The 23,887-nt window shown below is 40.7% G+C and overlaps 1 protein-coding gene across 1 annotated transcript in view; it reads right to left on the bottom strand.

Annotated features, from left to right (window-relative positions):
- Positions 1-2,336: 2,336 nt before the first annotated feature.
- The window catches only part of gpc1b (glypican 1b), a 147,903-nt gene continuing 126,352 nt past the window's right edge, over positions 2,337-23,887 (bottom strand). Inside the window, exons 4-9 of the mRNA XM_051698295.1 lie at positions 11,833-11,998; positions 11,239-11,369; positions 10,255-10,371; positions 9,982-10,112; positions 9,385-9,560; positions 2,337-4,788 (exon numbers count right to left, since the gene is read on the bottom strand). Coding sequence (XP_051554255.1) covers positions 4,580-4,788; positions 9,385-9,560; positions 9,982-10,112; positions 10,255-10,371; positions 11,239-11,369; positions 11,833-11,998 — 930 coding nt within the window. The 3' untranslated portion in view covers positions 2,337-4,579. The remainder of the gene's footprint in view (positions 4,789-9,384; positions 9,561-9,981; positions 10,113-10,254; positions 10,372-11,238; positions 11,370-11,832; positions 11,999-23,887) is intronic.

The following is a 23,887-nucleotide window of genomic DNA, read 5'->3' as shown; positions in this document are numbered from 1 at the left end:
TTTTAAATGTTATTTATTTACTTAATTTTATTTGATGTACCTTTACCATGCAATTCATTCACCCACCGCTTATGTATATAGCCTATAGACAGAGATGTGATGCCATGTATTCAATGATATGCTTAGAATATGAAAACATGAGGCAGTGAAATGCATGTTAGATCCAGTGTACACAAAACCTCTCTCTCCATCAGAAGATATCCATATATCAACATGTTGTTATGTTAACTTACTCTCCTACCAGCCCAAGAGTCAGCAGGGGGAATACAGAAGAAGGCAGGAGATGAAGTGATGGTAAAAATGAGCAGAGTTTATTGAATAATCTTGAGAGTTCAGTCTATAGGATGCGCGCAAGTACTTCTAAACAACGCGCAAGACTTCAAAACTACAATGGCGGACTACTGGACAGTGTTTGTGCTGCTCAAGATTTTGAGTTTATTGACGCTTCTCCAGCAAAGTAATTGTAGTAATAAAACCTCATCGTCCGTCCAGACAAAATTGCTCGATGCTTTCGCCATCTTCATTGTTTGTATTCACCGCTCTGTGGAAGAATGCTTATGTGTGCAGGCGTGTAGTGTTTCTTTACAAATTGACATCGACAACTACTGGCCTGGTATGCATAATACAGTGTTTTTAGTCATTTTCGTGGATCCATGTGAATGGGGATCATTTTGACAATGTTGTCGTCTGTACGCGAAACTTTTCAAAATGCAAAGGAGAAACGTTTCCGTTTTTAGTACATTGTTGTCGTGTAAACGTATTGCAGTTTGTCTTTTAACAGCCTGAAAAGATTATACTTCTAGTATATGCTTGTTTAAAGGCCCCATTACTTGACAAACACAATTTTTTTACCTGTGTTGAAACAGATTTGGGTGAGGACATACAGTATGTTAGTTTTTAAATTAAGTTACTTTGGTTTATACTACTTCAGTTTTTGTTCCAGCCTGGCAAATAGCCTATACCATGGACTAAAGGAAATATTTTTTATTATATAGATTTTTTTTAATCGAGGATTTCTTGCATTCACCTACACCTGCTCAGTGTGATCATGTTGGCCTGTGTGATCAAGACCTTCCAGAATTGGAGGGTGATGAACAAGCAAATGAACCTTTGTCTATTAATGGGTTAAGTAATTAATGGATTATATCTATTCGTGCCAAGATCCAAGGGTGAAGGTTTTGATGAAGAGGCCTATGATTTGATCAGTAGGCTTTCAAATTAATGCTTTACTATGTGTGTCTTTGAACTCTTGTCTGCTTACTGTTGTAACATTAGATCAGTGGCAGGTGGTACTTATAATTAAGGGGGAGAGGACATTCTCATGCTAGAAAGCATTTTATTGGACACAATTTTATATACGACCCAACAGATGTGATGGGATCTCAAAATCAATTTAAGTGCATTTATATGCTAATATATTTTTATTTAAAATTGTACTTTGTCAAAATAAATGTTGTTTAGTTTATTAAAAGTTTATTTTAACTTTTAGGACTAAACTAGCATACAGGTGGCTTCAAAGTAAGCAGACATGGACTAAAAATACAAAATTCCAATTTTATAGGGGGCCTGGGTAGCTCAGTGATTATTGACGCAGACTACCACCCCTGGAGTCGCGAGTTCGAATCCAGTGTGTGCTGAGTGACTCCAGCCAGGTTTCCTAGGCAACCATATTGGCCAGGTTTCTAGGGAGGGTAAAGTCACGCTCTCAATGGGGCGCGTGGTGAGTTGTGCATGGATCGCAGAGAATAGCATGAGCCTCCACATGCTCCACGGTGTCATGCACAGCGAGCCACGTGATAAGTTGCGCGGATTGGCGGTCTCAGAAGCGGAGGCAACTGAGACTTGTCCTCCGCCACCCGGATTGAGGTGAGTAACCGAGCCACCATGAGGACCTAGTTAGTAGTGGGAACTAGGCATGCCAAATTGGGGAGAAAAGGGGATAAAATAAAAAATGTAAAAAATGTCCAATTTTATTTCATGGGGTAACTATATTTATAAAAAAAAAAAAAAAAAAAAAAATATTGTACAGTATGACTAGCATTTCTTTGAATCTCATTGGATTCAACAGGAAAAAAAATCATGTTTTATGCATGTCTGTGTGTAAACATTAAAAGTTATGAAATACACGACACAGATATTTTCAAAATCATATGATGTATATAATTGACACAAGAGTTTTATATTTTAAAGAACATACAACAACAGACAAATAATTTTCCTTAGATTCCTCAAAAATGTCTTAAACTCTACTTTCAATCTTGAACACAAACTCCCTATTATTGTTTATTTTAAAACAAACAGAAATAATAAAGTATATATATATATATATATATATACCCAAAAAAAAAAAAAGATAAAATCAATTCATCTGAGCACATTTCGACAATATCCACTACATTCATCAGTAAGGAGGGCACAGTTACGGCGTTACTAGAAGTGGGTTTTCCTGACCTGTGATCAGAACACTAACTGTCACTGATCAGCAAACAAACATACTAAAGTGAGTTAAGACTGATTTTAAGTCAGATCACTCCAGAGTTTGAACTATAATGTCTGATCTCTATCGATCAGTCAATCCATAACACTGCCTGTGGGATATCCCTGCAATCGATCCCTTATCATGTGATCTAGTCATGTGGACGATGCAATTCTACTGACGCGTGGCTGTGTGCGTTATGCAAAGTGCAGCATTTTAAATTGGTGGGGGGGGTTGGGGTATTCTCCATGTGACATTATCATTCAGGACAGTTACATCACTTCCTGTAAACTATACTTCCTGTAACAGACACGAGTCCACTGAAAGTATAAAAGACAGCAGCGACGCCCTTCTCAGGTTTGGTCAAGACACATCGTTCTCCAAGGCCAGAAACATACTCTGTGAAAGTAAGTGAATGCAAACCCTTCTATAAGTACATTACATTTATTCATTTCGCAGATGCTTTTATCCAAAGTGACATCCAGTGCATTCAAGGTATAAATTGTAATAGTTTGCACATACCCTGATAATCGAACACATGACATTGGCGTTTCTGGCATCATGTTATGATGTTTTGCTTGACAAACACTTTTGACTATGTCGCTGTTTTTTTTTTATTTTTTTTATTTTTTTTTTAGCGATTCATGTTTTTATTATACAAGGTAAACTTTTTAAAAACGTATCACTAGACAACTGCGTTCTGTTCTATTCACTGCATTGTGTCTAGCTTTTTTTAGCGCAAGAACATCTTGACAATGGGACAGCATGCTTGCAATTTGTTGGCCGAGCATTTATGTTTATGAACTTGCATAAAGTATGTTTCTGACCTTACTGTCTGCATAGACCACAATCGGCAAACTGTCCTTGCTAATTATTGCAGCAATGTTTGCTCAATGTTGCTGAGCAACACAGTTTCAACACTAGCATTGTGTGCGTTCCATAACGAACTCAGCTTTTCCAAGGGCAAGGTGTGGAGTTGGGGAATATTTGAGACATGTGGTGAATCCACTGATCTGATCTGACATTATCGCAGCAAGTACTGAATACATGTGTATGTTTGTTTAGTGAGCACTTAAAAAGCAATGCTTGCTTTGAAGTACACACACCCACTCACACGTAATACAAACATTCCTATAAGAGGAGTCACAATCAGACTATCAACAATTTTCTGTGGTTTTTGAGTCTTTTATGCTCCAACTTCATGTGTAAAATCCATTTATAGGATTGTGGTCATCATATATTGGCTCCACAGTTAAAGAGTGGGGCTCTTTTTCTCTTTAGAGCACATAGTTTTACTGTATCTCTTTCTCACTGCTGGTGTTATTACTTCTCATCCCAATTGTTCCTCATATTGTTGAGGATCCTCAAAGATTTACTGACTGTGTTAGTACTTTTTTATTTACAACCAGAGTAAATACATGTATTATTTTCTTTAAAATGGCCCCTAAAACCTGTTTGCGAAGTGGAGTGTGGAAACTTGAACAATACAATAAATGAGAGAGAAAGAGACAGAGAGAGAGAGTGTGATACAGCTGGTCTTCATGAACATTCAGTAGAGGTAATTTTCACGATTATAAAAGCGTCAAAGCAAACATGAGAAGAACACAAGTGGCTCTTTCAGATGTTTTGTTCACTGGGACCAATTTCGTAAAAAGGTCATTTTCATGCTAAAAGGGCCCAACCTGGCTTCTTTTTTACTGCTGCTAATAACAAGATTTGTTCTAAACATAAGGGTTTTAATTAATAAATAAATCTAATCTAAAATTAACTTTTTGAATGCATAAAAACAAACATGTTTTGTTGGTTTGGCTGAACAGTGAGTTGAAAGCAGATATTCATAGCTATTGTTATTCTTGAAACATGTCTTTGATACCTTTTCCCACCACAGACATAAAGACAAGCTCTAAGGATGTCATATATCAAATAAGAGACAAAAAGTACACAAAATATTCCATGATGTTGTTCCTATTGACGACAAAAAAAAAGTGGTGCATTCACTGGTTTCCTTTGATGTTTGTTTGCTGTGGCGATTTATCTAACCCCGCCCCTCCACAATCCAACCCAGTACTACACACAGTCCCAATTGGTGGCAATGCCTGTCAATTATCGCCTAAGAAAGACTGCGACCATTGAGAGAATGTAGAGGGTGATGCATGGAAGATTCTGGCTGCTTCTGCCATTGACCACCTTCTTGTTCTCTGAGGGATAGGCGTAGACTTTGGGACTGTCCGTGTTAGGGACAGTGACACGGGGACCGCGGGAGCATTGATCATCCGCACACATTCCACTTCCTGAACCACTGATGTCATCACCTATAAACAAGAAAACATAATAAAATGTGTGATGTCATATTAAGGAGATTTCAGGAAAGATTCACAGCAATGAGTAATTGATAATGAACCAATTCACTAAAATGAGTCAACCTTCCCAGCTTACACTAATTTGATGCTACCATTTTCAGTAGTGTTATAGAAGCTAACTAAGCTACATTTTTCAGTAGTGTCAGAGGCCATTCACACTGAATGTCTTTTTGCATCTTTCGTGAAGTTTTTCCAATTGCATTCCTATGTCAACATGTGCTAGACGGATGGCTTTGACCATTACACTGCGTCTCGCTGTTTTTTTTCTGCATCTCATGCAGGAGCACTGTGTCAAGTAAAAAATAAAAAATAAATAGTAAACTGTTAAAAAAGTGTCCTGAGATGCATTTTTTCATTCTGTATGTGGCGTGTCTTGCTTTTTTCAGCACAAGAACCAGTTGTCGTTAATAGCCCTTTATAGCAGCTACATCTGTTTTCAAATACAGGTGCATCTCAATAAATTAGAATGTCGTGGAAAAGTTCATTTATTTCAGTAATTCAACTCAAATTGTGAAACTCGTGTATTAAATAAATTCAATGCACACAGACTGAAGTAGTTTAAGTCTTTGGTTCTTTTAATTGTGATGATTTTGGCTCACATTTAACAAAAACCCACCAATTCACTATCTCAAAAAATTTGAATATGGTGACATGCCAATCAGCTAATCAACTCAAAACACCTGCAAAGGTTTCCTGAGCCTTCAAAATGGTCTCTCAGTTTGGTTCACTAGGCTACACAATCATGGGGAAGACTGCTGATCTGACAGTTGTCCAGAAGACAATCATTGACACCCTTCACAAGGAGGGTAAGCCACAAACATTCATTGCCAAAGAAGCTGGCTGTTCACAGAGTGCTGTATCCAAGCATGTTAACAGAAAGTTGAGTGGAAGGAAAAAGTGTGGAAGAAAAAGATGCACAATCAACCGAGAGAACTGCAGCCTTATGATTGTCAAGCAAAATCGATTCAAAAATTTGGGTGAACTTCACAAGGAATGGACTGAGGCTGGGGACAAGGCATCAAGAGCCAACACACACAGACATGTCAAGGAATTTGGCTACAGTTGTCGTATTCCTCTTGTTAAGCCACTCCTGAACCACAGACAACGTCAGAGGTGTCTTACCTGGGCTAAGGAGAAGAAGAACTGGACTGTTGCCCAGTGTTCCAAAGTCCTCTTTTCAGATGAGAGCAAGTTTTGTATTTCATTTGGAAACCAAGGTCCTAGAGTCTGGAGGAAGGGTGGAGAAGCTCATAGCCCTAGCTGCTTGAAGTCCAGTGTTAAGTTTCCACAGTCTGTGATGATCTGGGGTGCAATGTCATCTGCTGGTGTTGGTCCATTGTGTTTTTTGAAAACCAAAGTCACTGCACCCGTTTACCAAGAAATTTTGGAGCACTTCATGCTTCCTTCTGCTGACCAGCTTTTTAAAGATGCTGATTTCATTTTCCAGCAGGATTTGGCACCTGCCCACACTGCCAAAAGCACCAAAAGTTGGTTAAATGACCATGGTGTTGGTGTGCTTGACTGGCCAGCAAACTCACCAGACCTGAACCCCATAGAGAATCTATGGGGTATTGTCAAGAGGAAAATGAGAAACAAGAGACCAAAAAATGCAGATGAGCTGAAGGCCACTGTCAAAGAAACCTGGGCTTCCATACCACCTCAGCAGCGCCACAAACTGATCACCTCCATGCCACACCGAATTGAGGCAGTAATTAAAGCAAAAGGAGCCCCTACCAAGTATTGAGTACATATACAGTAAATGAACATACTTTCCAGAAGGCCAACAATTCACTAAAAATATTTTTTTTATTGGTCTTATGATGTATTCTAATTTTTTGAGATAGTGAATTGGTGGGTTTTTGTTAAATGTGAGCCAAAATTATCACAATTAAAAGAACCAAAGACTTAAACTACTTCAGTCTGTGTGCATTGAATTTATTTAATACACGAGTTTCACAATTTGAGTTGAATTACTGAAATAAATGAACTTTTCCACGACATTCTAATTTATTGAGATGCACCTGTAAGTGTAAGCTGGGAAGGCTGATACTTTTTAGCACATTTGTTCATTTGTTTGTTTCATTTCAATTAATCAGTAAAAAAAAAAAAAAAAAAAAAAAAAAAGATTCACCAATTTATTTACTAGTATTTACGCTACATTTCTTCAGTATAGTTTTAGTAACTATCTGTTTTGGAATAAGTTTCAGCTGGGAAGTCCTATTCATTTTACAAATTGGTTCAATTTGTTTAAAGGAATATTCCTGGTTTATTATAAATTAAGCTCAATCGACAGCATTTGTGGCATAATGTTGATAACCACAAAAATGTATTTAGCTCATTTTCTTTAAAAAAAAAAGCAAAAAATCGAGGTTACAGTGAGGCACTTAAAATGGATGTGAATGTGGCCAATTTTTGGAGCATTTAAAGGCAGAAATGTGAAGCTTATTATTTTATAAATGCACTTACATTAATTCTTCTTTTAAAACTCATACACTATTTGAGCAGTAAAGTTGTTTATATAATCATTTTTACAGTCATTTTAGGGTTTGTTGACATTACACCATCATGGCAACGAAGTTGTAAAAATGGCTATAATTTTGCACAGAAAAGGTAAGTAAGTGATTTTATCACACTAAAATCATGTTTACACACATATTGTTTATGTCTTGTGGCTATACTTTTGAAAAAGTGAGTATTTTAACGTGTACAACTTGGCCCCATTCACTTCCATTATAAGTGTCTCACAGTAACCCATATTCTTGCTTTTTTTTAAAGAAAAGGAGTTGCAAGTCAAAATTAATTTTTGTGGTTATCAATATTAAGCCCCAAATGCTGTCGATTGAGCTTAACTTGTACTGATCCCGCAATATTCCTTTAACAGAATAGGTCAATTTATTTGGTTCATTTACATTATAAAAAAATAAGATTCACCAATTAATTTGCAACTAACTACGATGCATCTTCTCAGTAGTGTTATAGTAACTACATCTGTTTTTAAATATGTGTACGCTGGGAAGTCCAGTTCCTTTTAGCAAATTAGTCTGATTCTGGGAAGTCTCATTTAGTTTAGGGAATTGGTTCAGTCTACACATTAATGAATCAGAAAGAAAAAAAAATCTGATTCACTAGTTAATCTGAATCATTTCTCAACAGTGTTCCAAAAAGTCCCAGCATATTTTAAGTCTTTTTTTTAAAGGAATATTTGGGGTTTAATACAAGTTAAGCTCAATTGACAGCATCTGTGACATTATATTGATTACCACAAAAATAAATTTTGACTAGTTCCTCCTTTTCTTAAAAAAAAAAAAAAAAATCTGGGTTACAGTGAGACACTTACAATGGAAGTGAATGAGGCCAATCCGTAAACTTTAAAATACTAACTTTTCTGTGTAAAGTTATAGCCAATTTTACAACTTCGTTGCCATGACGATGCAATGTGAACAAACCTCAAAACCCAGTAATGACTGTAAAAACGACGATTTAAACAACTTTACAGCTCAAATAATCCACGAGTTTAAAGTGCTTTTATAAGATTATAAGCTTCACATTTCTGCCTTTAAACTCTCCAAAAAATTGGCCACATTCACTTCCATTGTAAGTGCCTCACTGTAACCTCGATTTTTTATTTATTTAGTTGATTTTCTCCCCAATTTGGAATGCCTAATTCCCAATGCACTCTAGGTCCTCGTGGTGGCGTAGTGACTCGCCTCAATCCAGGTGGCGGAGGATGAATCTCAGTTGTCTCCGCATCTGAGAACGTCAATCCGCTCATCTTATCACGTGGCTTGTTGAGAGTGTAACCGCAGAGACATAGCATGTGTGGAGGCTTCACACTATTCTCCGTGGCATCCACGCACAACTCACCATGCGCCCCACCGAGAGCGAACCACGTTATAGCGACCACGTGGAGGTTACCCCATGTGACTCTACCCTCCCTAGCAACTGGGCCAATTTGGTTGCTTAGGAGACCTGGCTGGAGTCACTAAGCACACCCTGGTTTCGAACTCGTGACACCAGGGGTGGCAGTCAGCGTCAATACTCGCTGAGCTACCCAGGCCCCCCATTTACTTATTTTTTAAAGAAAAGGAGGGACGAGTCGAAATTCATTTTTGAGGTAATCAGAATTAATGGTAATTCTGCTTAAATATGCCTTTATATTCCTTTAAGCAAAATATATATATATATATTTTTTTTTTATTTAGCTAAACTGCTGTTTATCACTATATTTCCAATTCAATTATATACATTTGGATGTTTTTATTATTATTACTAGTTGAATTACAGTACATTTGATTTGTGTTTAAAGATGCCACCCCAAATGAGACTGTTATTGTTTTTGTGCCGGATAAATACTGCTATGACTTAAGTAAAATTGTACAATTAAAAAGACATTGCGTTGTTAAATATATTAAATGTAGTTACTTATTAGTAGCTTGGCAACCAGCACTTTTAAGGGATCTTCCTCAACGCTGTGACATTCAATAGCTAAAATCACAACACAAGTTCAAGCTTTTTTTTTTTTATCTTTCTCTAAATCGGTTTACTCACTGGTGTCCTGGAAGTCCACGTCATTTCCGTTGATGGCGAACTTCAGTCGGTTGATCATGATCCTAAGCTGCATAATCTGTTTACGTACGGTCATGTCTGGTTTGGTGATGTCAGTCTCTACCTCAGGATTATTTATCTGGCTGGCCAATCCGTCTCCCAACACCTCTGGTAGATACCTGATAGAACATAACACAAAAATAAATACTACTGAATTACAACCAAATAACTACAAGAAAATAAGAATACAACTAATAACTCCAAAAATGAGTAACTACCACCAAAAAACTAAACAACTGAATAACTACTCAACTTAATATAATATACACAACAGATAGGAACACCAGATTCAGATCACAAAGATCTCTTTAATACCAAGCATTACATTTACATGTAAAACTTTGTGTTAATAATGTCCAAGATCTAATGAGGCCAATGTTTATTTAGCAAATGTGTTCCATCGAATACTATAAAAATAATGTACAGAGAGCAGGACTGTTATAGAAGCTGTCGTACACAGAAGATACATTCTGATTTGAGCAGCATCAATGTGTTTCTGTTAAAACAATGAATTACAGTGAGCTGGCATTAACCATTTACCTATCAACACTCATGCCATTCCAACATCTGTCTATCTCACTGGGTCCCGACTCACGATCCACACACAGTTTACTGGGCAAATGGACCCAGTACTGCATCATATCCCTCAACATTCTGGACACATCTGATAACTGAGAAATGGAGAGAATTACACCATGGGTAACAAATGTGATGGTATCTAACTAGTATCTAACTATATACAGTGTGTTTGTGTATGTGTGTGTATATATATATATATATATATATATATATATATACAGGACCAAAACTCACCAGCTTCTCCAGTTGAGCTCCAGGGGTGCTGCTGACCTCATCTGCTGTGTTTCTTCCTCGTTTGATCTGGTCCTCGGTGTTGGAGCTTTGAGCAGGAGAACCACAAGCCTGGAATACCTGAAGAACAAAACACATCACACTAGGGAATGCAATAGAACACAAGTCTCAGGGTTTGGGTTGTGTTTATGGCACTAGTTTGATATAAGAGTTTGGTTAGGTCTGGTTCAAGATGATCACGCATTGGAATCACTACAGTACAAAAAATACCATGTTAATCCCATGTTTTTGTTGGACATGTACCTTTATAATATCATGGTATTCTTAAGTATACAGTGGAATTCCATGTAAATACCATAGTTCTTTATAGTACCATGGTACTGCCATCTTATATCACCACTGAACCATTTGTAATGGATAGAGCAGATTTTTAAGATTCAAAGGAAATTAGAGGCAGTAATTGTTAAAGGAATGTACCAGGTTCAATATAAATTAAGCTCAATCGACAGCATTTGTGGCAAAATGATGATTACCACAAAAAATAATCTAAAGTCGTCTCTCCTTTTCTTTAAAAAAGCAAAAATCGAGTTACAGTGAGGCACTTACAATGGAAGTGAATGGGGCCAATTTTTGGAGGGTTTGTAGGCAGAAATGTGAAGCTTATAATTTTATAAATGCACATGAAATTTTCAGCTACAAATCGTGTATTGCTTGAGCTGTAAATTTGTTTAAAATTGTCATTTTTATGGTCGTTTTAGGGTTTACAGCGTAACGTCTGTAACCCAAATTGTATCTTTTTTTTAAGAAAATTAGTCCAAATTAATGTTTGTGGTAATCAACATTATGCCACAAATGCTGTCAATTGATCTTAACTTGTATTGAACCCTTGATATTCCTTTAAGGGCAAAGGATTAGGGATATGATTATGGTTGAAGAACAGGTTGAAGGTTAAGGCTTTTCCGAAAAGGTTTATTGTTTGGCACTAACTTTGTTGTTGAAGGTGTTAAGGTTGTCTTGCATGTATAGAATAGCCTCAGCAATACGCTTGGGCAGAGACAGAACCACAGAGTCCACACTGTAAGGCCGGCTCAGTTTGTCGACGACCTGTAACATAACATCTACACACACAGAGAATATGCATCTTTTACATTGTTGGCACTTGCAGCTCTATTTATATTCTTACTATAAAATCACTATCATAAAAAAAAAAATAATTGTACATGTGTGCACCTGAACTAAAGGTTCTTAAATATGTCTTTACAGGACCGAGGTTCAAAAAAGGGCCTTCTTATTGTCAAGAACCTTTTTTCACTTAACAGGGTTCTTGAATTGGCTATATCATTCTTTGGGGATTCGAAATGCTCTTGATGTTACATAATAGGACATATAGTTCTCCAGAGCTTATCATCTTTTAACAGAGGAAAAGTGAAGCCCTTCTTAAAAACATCTATGGCACCCAGATGTATAATTCATTGTGGAACCTTTATTTTTAAGAGTAGCTGTGTGGTGACAACCTCATTTTCTCTATGTCTATAGGTCCTTATGTAATTCTAATAAAGGATCCAACTTGGTCCCACCCACCTGCAAGGTTCTTCCACTCAGAGTCGAGATCTGCTTGATTGGCGAGGCAGCCCTTCATTACATTCTTACAGTAGTTTGAGCAGGGCTTGGCAAAGGCCACACCACTACAGTGAGGACAGTATGTCAGCTTCATGACAGCACGCACACATTCAGTGCTCAGAGACACCTATGAGAGAGAACGAGACAGACAGATCAATATGTCAATATGCACCATGAGTGAACGTTAATTTCTTAAACAAGTGATTAATAAATGAGTGATTTGTGACTGTATACCATAGTTTGAATCAAATACATTTTAGCAATATAGTAAATGTTAAAGGGATAATTCACCCAAAAAAAAAAAATACAAAATATGTCATCATTAACTCACCATCATCTTTTTACTGTGCAACAATGGTAACTGAGCCTGTCAGTCTCTAAGATTCTGCTAGACATCTATTTTTATTTTATAGCAAGAAACAGAAATATGGGTTTGGAATAACATGATGGTGAATAAATTATTACAGATTTTTTTTTTTTTTTTTTTTTTTTGGTCAACTACCCTTTCAACAATCATGCCAATTAATCTTTGCTGATTCTGATTTTATAAATTTAATGTAAGCATGTTAAAGAGTATGTGAGCTGTGGATCTCTGACCACAGAAATACCAACATATGGGCTTTCATTATAGTCAGTGACTCTTTCTGGATGTATGTGCTTCACATAGTTGTAACAGAGCAATAACACACACTCTCACACGCACAGAGACACAAACACTCCCATGCACACATTTATCTTGATATAATATATTGGATGAGTGCACCAGCATTCAGTGTATGGTGTAAACACAGATAACATAATCTTTCTGACTGCACTGACGAACGAGGGATATCATCTCTTAATCAATCAGGGAGTATTATAGATGATCAGATTACACGGTTCAGATTACACTCAAGAAACACAAGAGATTACAATCTCAACTATACCACTCTGCACCATGTCCGAATATAGGCAAGGGCAAGGGTGGGCTGAGCCCCCCCACCCCAAACAAACATTAGATAAATATGGTATTATATATATATATATATATTATTTTTTTATTTTTATTTTTACAATTTATGCATTGGTTAAAAGTAATTTGGAGGCAGGCTGTGTGTTGCATACATTAAGGGTCTGGTATAGACCACCCCAGCCAATTGCAAAAGAGCAATAGAAATGTGTAATATTTTGTCATTGGCTGAAAGCAACAACACATTCTACACTCAAGAGGCGGATTTACTCTGCTGCAAACCAGAGAGTCAGAGACATCAAGCGAGTGTGAATGGTAATGCGAGATATTTTTCAGCAATGCATTGGTTTTCGGTTTCCCAAAAAGAAGCCTGGTGTTGCTTCTAGCAGTGACAGTGATGTGGCTGCTATTAATGTACCACCACAGGCTCTCCCTTCCCGAGTCAGACTTCCCGTTCCCCAGCTACTGGTCATCAAATATCTCCCTCCACCTCAGCTCTCCAAAATCACATTGCGGGTGTTAGCAAAATACTGGACCTGAATTCTAATGCACAATCCTAGCCAATATTAGCTAACTACCCCAAATGTACATTTAGGGGCATATCCTGATCATTTAACGATGAATGGTTCTGTTCACAGTCATAGCTGGATACAGTGTTTCATGGGACATTTGACTCTGTTTCCACTGTTGTAAGTTTTGTGTCGCTAAGAGATGCTCTCTTCACCTAGCGTCTTAAATATTTTTTCGTTACACCTTTTTACAGTGCTGTTATAGTTTGTTGTTTGTCACTGCACTTTAAACAACTCTTGAAAATTACATTTGGTGCTGACATGGCATTAAAATGAAATAAAAATACCTATACCCTATTGGATTTGGTATAGGCGATGCAGAAATATTATGAATGGAAAATAAATGTTTGTAAAGGAACTTTTAAAGTATTTAGTCAAATATGGCTAAACCTTTGACTGGTAGGGTATATTTCATTGTTGACAAATAAGACAAGTGATCAGGCATTGGCACCACACAGCACGGGAAGTAGATGCATTCTTCTCTGGATATTAATACTGTGCTGTTTAGTTATATATGGATATGTCTCCTTCAAAGTAGTAATATGTGTCTTTAAAGTGAAAATTTTAATCAATGGAGCCAAAAATGAAGTCATTTTACCACACACTGAGACATAAATATTAAGGTCTGTAACTGAGAAAAAAGAGATTGAATCAGATTCCCACACCCCTTAACACACACACCACACTTCAGGGAGACCTGGCAATGCTTCTTACCCCGGAATGATTCAACCAAACACTCTTTAATGAGGAGAGAAAATGAGAACAAGAGAGAATAAGATGAGAGAAGAAGATACAGAGAAAAGACAAATGGAGTGAATGTGAGAAGGAGGATGTGTGAAGATGCACAGGGGAGGAGAGAAGAAAAGAGAGAGAGTGTGAGAGAACAAGTTGAGGGAGGATATTATGGCAAATCAAAGCTTCTGAGCATCTGTGATTCATCAGATTAGAGCAGGGACAGATAGAACGAGAGTCTGCTGGCCTGTACTGCTCTGTTATGACCACGTACCCACGTTTGGGGGGCTGGTGGACTGCAGTTCTTGAATGCCAGGCTGGGAGTTCTGGGAGTATTATGGAACTAATGATGTCCGATTCCAGAATTATTAGGACATTTAAAGGAATATTCTGGATTCAATACAAGTTCAGCTCAATTGAAAGCATTTGTGGCATTATACTGATTACCAAAAAAACATATTTTCCCGTCCTTCCTATATTTACAAATCATTACAGTATGGCACTTACAATGGAAGTGAAGGGGGCCAGTTCATTTACAGTACATTAAAATGCACACTATTTCAAAAGAATAGCCACGAGATGTAAACATTATATGTGTTAACATGACTCTAGTGTAACAAAACTTGTTCTACATGATTTTCTAAATGGTGTCATGACAACAAAGTTGTAATTTATAGTAGCTTTACACAGACATGATCAGAAAGTGCTTTTATCATACTAAAATCATGTTAATACACTGGATGTTTACATCTTGTGTCCGTATTGTAATGTTTATGCACTGGCTTCATTAATTTCCATTGTAAGTGCTTTATTGTAACCGATTTTTGCTTTTTTTAAAAATATATACACACACACACACACACACACACACACCGATCAGCCGCAACATTAAAACCACCTGCCTAATATCGTGTAAGTCCCCCTCGTCCTGCCAAAACAGCTCTGATCCGTTGAGGCATGGAATTCATAAGACCTCTGAAGGTGTCCTGTGGTATCTAGCATCAAGACGTTAGCAGCAGATCCTTCAAGTCCTGTAAGTTGCGAGGTGGGGCCTCCATTGATCGGACTTGTTGGTCCAGCACATCACATAGATGCTCAATCGGATTGAGATCTGGGTAATTTGGAGGCCAATCAACACCTTGAACTCTTTGTCATGTTCCTCAAACCATTCCTGAACAATTTCTGCAGTGTGGCAGGGCGCATTACCCAGCTGAAAGAAGCCACTGCCATCAGGGAATACCCAGCAGAACATTGCCCAGAGCATCACACTGCCTCCGCCGGACTGCCTTCTTCCCATAGTACATCCTGCTGCCACCTCTTCCCCAGGTAAATGACGCGCATGCACCCGGCCGTCCACATGATCTAAAAGAAAACATGATACATCAGACCAGACCATCGTCTTCCATTGCTCCTTGGTCCAGTTCTGATGCTCATATGCCCATTGTAGGCACTTTCGGCAGTGGACAGGGGTCAGCATGGGCACTCTGACCGGTCTGCGGCTACGCAGTCCCATACGCAGCAAGCTGCGATGCACTGTGTGTTCTGACACCTTTGTGGCCAGCATTAAGTTTTTCAACAATTTGTGCTACAATAGCTCTTCGGATCGGACCAGATGGGCTAGCCTTTGCTCCCTACGCACATCAATGAGCCTAGGGCACCCATGACCCTGTCGCCGGTTCACCAGTTGTTCTTCTGTGGACCACTTTTGGTAGGTACTAGCCATTGCATACCAGGAACACCCCACAAGACCTGATGTTTTGGAGATGCTCTGACCAGTCGTCTAGCCATCACAATTTGGCCCTTGTCAAAGTCGCTCAGATCCTTATGCTTGCCCATTTTTCCTGCTTCCAACACATGCAATTCAAGAACTGACTGTTCACTTGCTGCCTAATATACAGTATCCCACCCCTTGACAGGTGTCATTTTTGTATTTTAGTTTTTTTGTGGTAATCAATATAATGTCACAAATGCAGTCAAATGAGCTTAACTTGTCTTAAAGGAATGTTCCGGGTTTAAGAAGATTCTTTAAAATTTTAAATGTCAAGTTCTAAAATTAAAGGGATAGTTCACCAAAAAATTTACATGTATCTATCATTTACTAACCCTCATGTCGTTCCAAAACCATATGGCTTCCTTCTTATGCAGGACACAAAAAGAGATTTTGTAGTGAATTTTGAGAATAATCAAAAACAAGTTTTTTTGTCATGCACTTTATGAACACACTACGAACGTCGTGGTTTTTGCAGAAAAATGTCTTGCATTTTGGGTTGTTTTTCAACAAAACCTATTGTATGCCTTCAGAAGACTTGGAATATCATACATGTTTGGGTCTGGTCCATTTTCAAGCTTAAAAGTGAGACACTACCCATGGCCCACAATGTTCATTAAAACATCACCTTTTGTGTTCTGTGTAAGATAGAAATTCAGAGCTGCACGAGGGTAGTTCTGACCCAGGATTGATGCAGGAACTGTGCTCGGCGACCGACCTCGCTCTCTGGGCGATGAAGGTCACGGAGCGGTCTCTCGGCACAAACATGCCCACACCGGGTTGGTTCCGACGGTCTGCGGGGACGATGTTCCTCCTCCCGCCTCCTCGACCAATCTTATGGTGGCCGTCAGGAGCCAGGTAAGTGCTTCGATGTCTCTGGACTCAGCACGGCCACGGGGTTCGAGCCCCCTCAACGTGCGCCTCAGGATCCGTCCCCCCGCGAGGCCCCACCCACCGGTACGTCTGACATGATTATTCCCTTGGTCCCCCTCGCCCGGAGTTTGGATGCGTGTCTCGCGTTTTCCAACCCGTCGCGATGGCTGACACGGACCGTCCGACTCAGCTACGTGATTCAGTTCACCAGGCGCCCACCCAGGTTCAGCGGCATCTGCTTCACCTCGGTGAAGGGCGAGAATGCCGCTACCTTGCGTGCGGAGAGCGCTACCCTTCTACGGAAGGATGCGATAGAGCCTGTCCCTCTGGCCGAGATGAAGAAGGGGTTTTACAGTCCCTACTTCATTGTACTGAAGAAAGGCGCTTGGTTGAGGCCAATCTTGGATCTGCGAGTACTGAACCGGGCCTTTCACAGACTCCCGTTCAAGATGCTGATGCAAAAACGCATTTTAGCGAGTGTCTGGCATCAAGATTGGTTCGCGGTGGTAGACCTGAAGGACACATACTTCCACATCTCGGTCTTACCTTGACACAGACCCTTCCTGTGGTTTGCTTTCGAGGGCCGGGCGTACCAGTACAAGGTCCTCCCCTTCGGCCTGTCCTTGTCCCCTCGCGTCTTCACAAAGGTCACAGAGGCAGCCCTTGCCCTGCTAAGGGAAGTGGGTGTCCGCATCCTCAATTATCTCGACGACTGGCTAATCCTAGCTCACTCTCGGGATGTATTGTGTGCGGGACCTGGTGCTCATGCACCTCAGCCGACTGGGGCTTCGGGTCAACTGGGAAAAGAGCAAGCTCTCCCCTGTTCAGAGCATCTCTTATCTCAGCTTGGAGTTGGACTCAGTCTCAATGATGACGCGCCTCATGAACGAGCGTGCACAGTCGGTGCTGAACTGTCTGAAGGCATTCAGACAGAAGACACTGAAACTTTTTCAGAGGCTCCTGGGGCATATGGCATCCTCAGCGGTGGCCATACCGCTCGGGTTGATGCATATGAGACCGCTTCAGCACTGGCTTCAGACTTGAGTCCCGAGATGGGCATGGTCACCACGACGATCTGTCGCTGCCTCTTCAGCCCTTGGACTGACCTTGCATTTCTACGGGCAGGGGTTCCCCTAGAGCAGGTCTCCAGGCGCGTCGTGGTTACAACAGACGCCTCCAAGATGGGCTGGGGCACCGTATGCAATGGGCACACAGCCGGCGGCTCCTGGACTGGCCCGCGGCTGCGTTGGCACATCAACTGCCTCGAGTTGTTGGCAGTACTGCTCGCCCTGCGGAGGTTCCGGCCATTGATCCAGGGCAAGCATGTGTTGGTCCGGATGGACAACACGGCGATGGTAGCATACATCAAACTTCAAGGCGGTCTACGCTCCCGTTGCATGTCACAACTCGCCCGCCATCTCCTCATCTGGAGTCACCAGCGCCTCAAGTCGCTACGAGCCACTCACATCCCGGGCGATCTCAACACCGCAGCGGACGCACTGTCATGACAGGCTACGCTCAGGGGAGAGTGGAGAGTCCACTCCACAGGTGGTCCAGCTGATTTGGAGTCGATTCGGTCAAGCACAGGTAGACCTGTTTGCTTCCTGGGAATCCTCCCACTGCCCACTTTGGTACACCCTGACCGAGGCACACCTTGGTATAGACGTGCTGGCACACTGCTGGCCCCCAGGATCACGCAAATACGCGTTTACCCCAGTGAGCCTACTTGCACAGACCCTGTGCATGGTCAGGGAGGACGAGGAGCAGGTCGTTTTAGTAGCACCCTACTGGCCCACCCAGACATGGTTCTTGGACCTCACGCTCCTCGTGACAGCCCCCCCCCCCCGGTGAATTACCTTCTTTCTCAGGGACGGGGCACCATCTGGCACCCGCAACCAGACCTCTGGAATCTCCACATCTGGCCCTTGGACGGGATGCGGAAGACCTAAGTTGCCTACCACCCGCAGTGGTAGACACAATCACTCAGGCTAGGGCTCCCTCTATGAGGCACCTGTATGCCTTGAAGTGGCGTCTGTTCGCTAAGTGGTGTTCTGATGCGAAGACCCCCAGAGATGCGCAGTCAGATCGGTGCTTTCCTTCCTGCAAGAGAGGCTGGAGGGGCGGCTGTCCCTCTCCACCTTGAAGGTGTATGTAGCCGCCATTTCGGCACATCACTATGCAGTGGATGGTAAGTATTTGGGGAAGCACGACTTGATCATCAGGTTCCTGAGAGGCACTAGGAGGTTGCATCCCTCCAGACCTCACCTCATCCCCTCATGGGACCTCTCTGTAGTCCTTAGGGGTATATACGGGGAGCTCCCTTTGAGCCCCTGGAGTTAGTTGAGCTTAAGGCACTCTCTTTGAAGACTGCCCTCATGACTGCGCTCACTTCCATCAAGAGGGTTGGGGACCTGCAGGCGTTCTCTGTCAGCGAATCGTGCCTGGAGTTTGGTCCAGGTTACTCTCACATGATCCTGAGACCCCGACTCATGTGCCCAAGGTTCCCACGACCCCTTTTAGGGATCAGGTGGTGAACCTGCAAACATTGCCCCAGGAGGAGGCAGACCCAGCCTTGGCGTTGCTGTGTCCGGTGCGTGCTTTACGCATCTATTTGGATCACACGCAGAGCTTAAGCTCTGAGCAGCTCTTTGTCTGCTTTGGTGGACAGCAGAAAGGAAGCGCTGTCTCCAAACAGAGGATCACCCACTGGGTCGTAGACGCCATTGTGATGGCATATCACGCTCAGGATGTGCTGCCCCCCGTGGGGCTATGAGCCCACTCTCCTGGGCCCTGAACAGTGACACCTCTTTGGCAGACATCTGCAGAGCAGCGGGCTGGGCAACACCCAACACCTTTGCGAGGTTCTATAATCTCTGGGTTGAGCTGTGTTGTCAGGTACGAGCAGGTAAGTTTCGGGACAGCTGGCCGAGTGTACTGCTTGCACATAGCGCCTTTCCCCTCCCATGAGGTGAAGACGTGCGCTTTCGACTCCCAGTCATGTTCACAAGCTGTGATCCCTGGATGAATTTCCTCCTTAGCCCTGTGGCAGATGAGTTTGTGGAGAAACTTGCTGCCGGCCCAGTACGTATGCTAATTAGGCCCTGTACTTAGGTAGGTGCTCCACATTTGCTGGTTCCCCATAAGTGACCCCATGTGATATCTTCCGCTAAATCCCTGTCGGTAAACTGCGTCTTCCTTGGGCAGCGGCCCCTCTGCCCCCGGTCATCATTTTTGTAGAAACTCCTCCCACCTCGTGTAGGTTCTCCACATGACATACTTCCAACAAGACTCGGTAAGACAATGTGATGTATTTCCACTCAAAATACCCCCCCCCCTTTTTTTTTTCTCTGGGTGGGGTGTGGTCTCCGCAATGTCTTCCCCTTGGGAGTGACGCCCCCCCAATGTAGACATTTATGGTCCCCAGTCGGTTAACAATTCCACTCTTTTTGGGGAGAAAAAAGAGGAAAAGAGGCCATGGCTGGGCTAGCCTGTCCTTATTTTTTGGGCAGTCAACTTGTTCCCGGAGGACCGTTCGATGCTCATAAGAGTGTTGGGGGAGGATACGTGACGGCCTGGTGTCACTGAAACACACTGCTCAAAAGAACGATTCATAGAATTAGTCTCTAAGTCTACTACTCTGGAGTCTTGCCCAGAGATTCTCAACATCTAGGACTCTAGACCCCATGAAACTTTCAGAAAGATTGTTTTCCATTGAGTATTTGTATTGCTTTAGTAAAAACAAAGAGTAAATAAAAATGACCACAGACAACAATCAGAAGCCATTTACCGATTAAAATAAACTCATGATAGCTAAAATTTCAGGAAAACAAGGATTAACTATCTATAGCGTTGAAAATCAAGGACTCACGGAATCTCTAGGCCTGTATTTTACTTGCCATTCACCCCTTGCATCCTAATAAGGATACCACAGCACATATGCCGGAATCTGTTTGGCACCAAAAACCACAAACCCCTAGCTTAATAGAATTAGCTGTTAATTTTATGCTATGGTAGCTGGAGGTTAATGACAGCAAAAGTGTTCAATGTAATCCTGTTATCGGTTCCAAACGTATCAGCTGACGTCATTAATTGATGCAGCCCTGATACCCTAGAGAACAGATTACACACATATCCCTGATTTATGATAATTAGAAAGAACTGCTGTGGTGTGTCACAAAACAATACAAAACAAGCCACTCCAAATCTGATCAATAGAGGTGTTTGGATTAACAAAATAGGACAAAAGCACAAAATGAACTTACAGAGATGTCAGAAAACTTTTCTTTTTTTATTTTTTTTTTTTATGTTATGTATAGGTTATGGTGTTTTTCATGGACAAAAATTAAACATATATTTCGACCAATGTGGGGGGTCACCTTATTTAAGACTGGTTCAGAGCAATGCAGTAAATTAGGCTTAAATAGGCTACTGTCGACTCTTTTTATCTAAATTGATTTAGGAAGTATGTTGTTTGTACGGAAAGACCCTTTGAATCAATCTAGAGTTACGTCATTGGGCGGCAAATGTTGCCAGCTAGCAACTGTTTCCTTTGAGACACAAAGGGGCGCATCTTGTGTCAGAGAGTCAGATCCTCCATTAGAACACATTCAAATAAGAAAATATTTTGTCTTACTGGAGGCATTGCAGTTTAAAACAGATTGGTACCTGACAAACAAATTGAAATCTTACCTAGAAATCTCTATGAAATGATGATTTAAAAAAAAAAAAAAAAAAAAAAAAAAAAATCCTTATGAAGTATTAGTAATCACAAACAATTGTGATTGGTTCAGCCTGACAAACACTGAGGAAATAACAGGTACCACATGACAATGCCATGCATATGTAGTATCAGTAACAATCTGGATAATAATTTACAACACTGTAATGACTGATACACTTTAACAGCCAGTTAATTGAAAATACACTGTGAAAAGTTAAAATGCAATTTAAAGGCATTTGATGCATCTAAAACCATATACTTTACATGAAATGTTGGAATTTATGTTAGATAATAGTTAATCTAACACATCTAATCTCTCTCTCTTAAACCTCTTTTTAGGGTCATTTTTGACCTGCCACAAGTAAAGAATACGTTATAAATACCGTATAGGTTCTGGTACCGGAACCAAATGGGTAACACATTCTATGAAGCCCATATTTATAATGCATTATAAAGGCATTACACATGCATTATACTGCATTCATAATGTCTCATAATACACCTTATAATAAGTAATAACATCTCATAAATAATTATAACTACAGTTATAATACATTATAAGACTTCCCCTATTCATAGTTATACTTCAGAGTATAATGCATTATAACACAAGCAATATTCATTTTTAACACAACAGAAGCTAATAAAGTTCATTATAAGTGTTGTCATGCAAAAGCAGCATGGTGTAAACAGTAAAAAGGCTTTATGACATGATCATATTATAAGTGGTCTTTGCCTGCTTTAAGTAACGTTAAGTAAAATATTTTATATATTTTAACCTTGTAGCTTTACAAGTGTTTTTCGTAATTGTAACAGATAAAGGAAGGGCAAGGAGGAGGCAGGAACTGGCTGAACAGTAAACATAAAGTTTAATAAACCTCAACATAAAACAAAAATAAACACAGACACACATGCAACGCGGCCACGTGTTGCTCTCTCTCTCTCGAACTGGTGCCTCCGGCTCCCCTTTATCTCACTCTCCCGTTGATCAGCTGATTCAGAGCCGGCCGTACATCATCATGGCCCGGCCATGCCCTCCTCTCCTCCACACTCCTCCCCCGCCCAATTCAGGCCGGGACACCACCAGTCTGACCAATCCCACCCCCCCCCCCATCTCTGGAGGGGAGAGGGAAAGGGTGAGCAGAGACATACAGACAGAGAGAGAGAGAGAGGAAAGAGAGAGAAGAACGTGCTGTGCATCTCCTGGACGCGCTGTCGCCCAGTCCTCAACCGCTCCTCCGCCCTCTGGCGGACGCCAGCAGCGAGTCCTCCGGCCCCTGGCAGATGGAACTGCTCCTCCCCTTCTTCGGCGGACTATATGTAGTAAATAAGTTTACTAACAGGATTTTATAAGAAAGGGTACAGTGGGGCTAAAGCCCCCCAACCAATGGTCCATTGGAAGTTATTTTCTCCACACCTAAACCCCTGTAACACTGCAACAGATTGTTTGACATTAGTGGAAAAGAATGGATTTGTTGCAATGGATGTGCAAAGCGGGCTAATTTTGACTGATGGAAAAGGCATTAGAGATTCATCTGTGAAATAGGCATGCACTTAAATTGTAACTCTAAAATGTAAACCGTTGATTTTCTGCAAGCAGAATAAATCAGAAATTGTTTTAATATAAATGAGATGATATAAAATGCCCAACGTGGTTGAAAAACATGTAAATTAAGACCTTTGCCAATGTTTGCCAAGTTTTCAAACTGTTGTTATTTTGTTTTTTTAATTCTTTAAAAAATATGTTACTCCATTAATATTCAGAATGTAGCATAGTTTTCACAATCATAATACACTTTGGGATACAGCAAAACAGATTTTCATTAAATAAGTAAGGAAGGAAGGAAGGAAGGTCTGTAGGTAAGTAAAAAAAATAAATAAAAAAGACTTTTAATTTGTTATCATAGCTTTACATTTCTTTCCTTCTTTTCTTTGCCCTGCTTTTTAAGGGTCTAGTTGCTGTCCTTAAATGGCACGTCTAATGAGGGATGTGTGTACTGTATGTGTCCAGGGTCTTAGTGCAGTCTTAATGTGCTCTCTTTACAGACATTCATTCTTTGGTAATTAGAAAGAAATATGGCTGCTCTCCACCAAGAGTGCACAGAAAGATGTGCAGCGACTGGCCTACTTCTGAGGACACGAGGAGCACACACTGTCCTTAATAACCATGAATAAAACACAGGAACGACTGGAGACGAGAGCAGAGAGAACAGCTGTGCTTCATCTCCTTTATTCTTTCATTTCCTTCCTTTATTTCTGCCTAATATTCCACTAATACTCTCTTTCTTTTAAACTCGGTCTCCCTCTTTCATCTCCAGATTTAAAGAACAAGTTAACCCAAAAATGAAAATTCTGTCATCATTTACTTACCCTCATGTTGTTTATCTGTGAAAAACTATTTAATG

This window comes from Myxocyprinus asiaticus, chromosome 5, assembly GCF_019703515.2.
Source record: "Myxocyprinus asiaticus isolate MX2 ecotype Aquarium Trade chromosome 5, UBuf_Myxa_2, whole genome shotgun sequence".
Classification (NCBI taxonomy): domain Eukaryota; kingdom Metazoa; phylum Chordata; class Actinopteri; order Cypriniformes; family Catostomidae; genus Myxocyprinus; species Myxocyprinus asiaticus.
The sequence above is the reverse complement of the archived record's forward strand: the minus strand, read 5'-3'. Positions and strand labels throughout refer to the sequence as shown.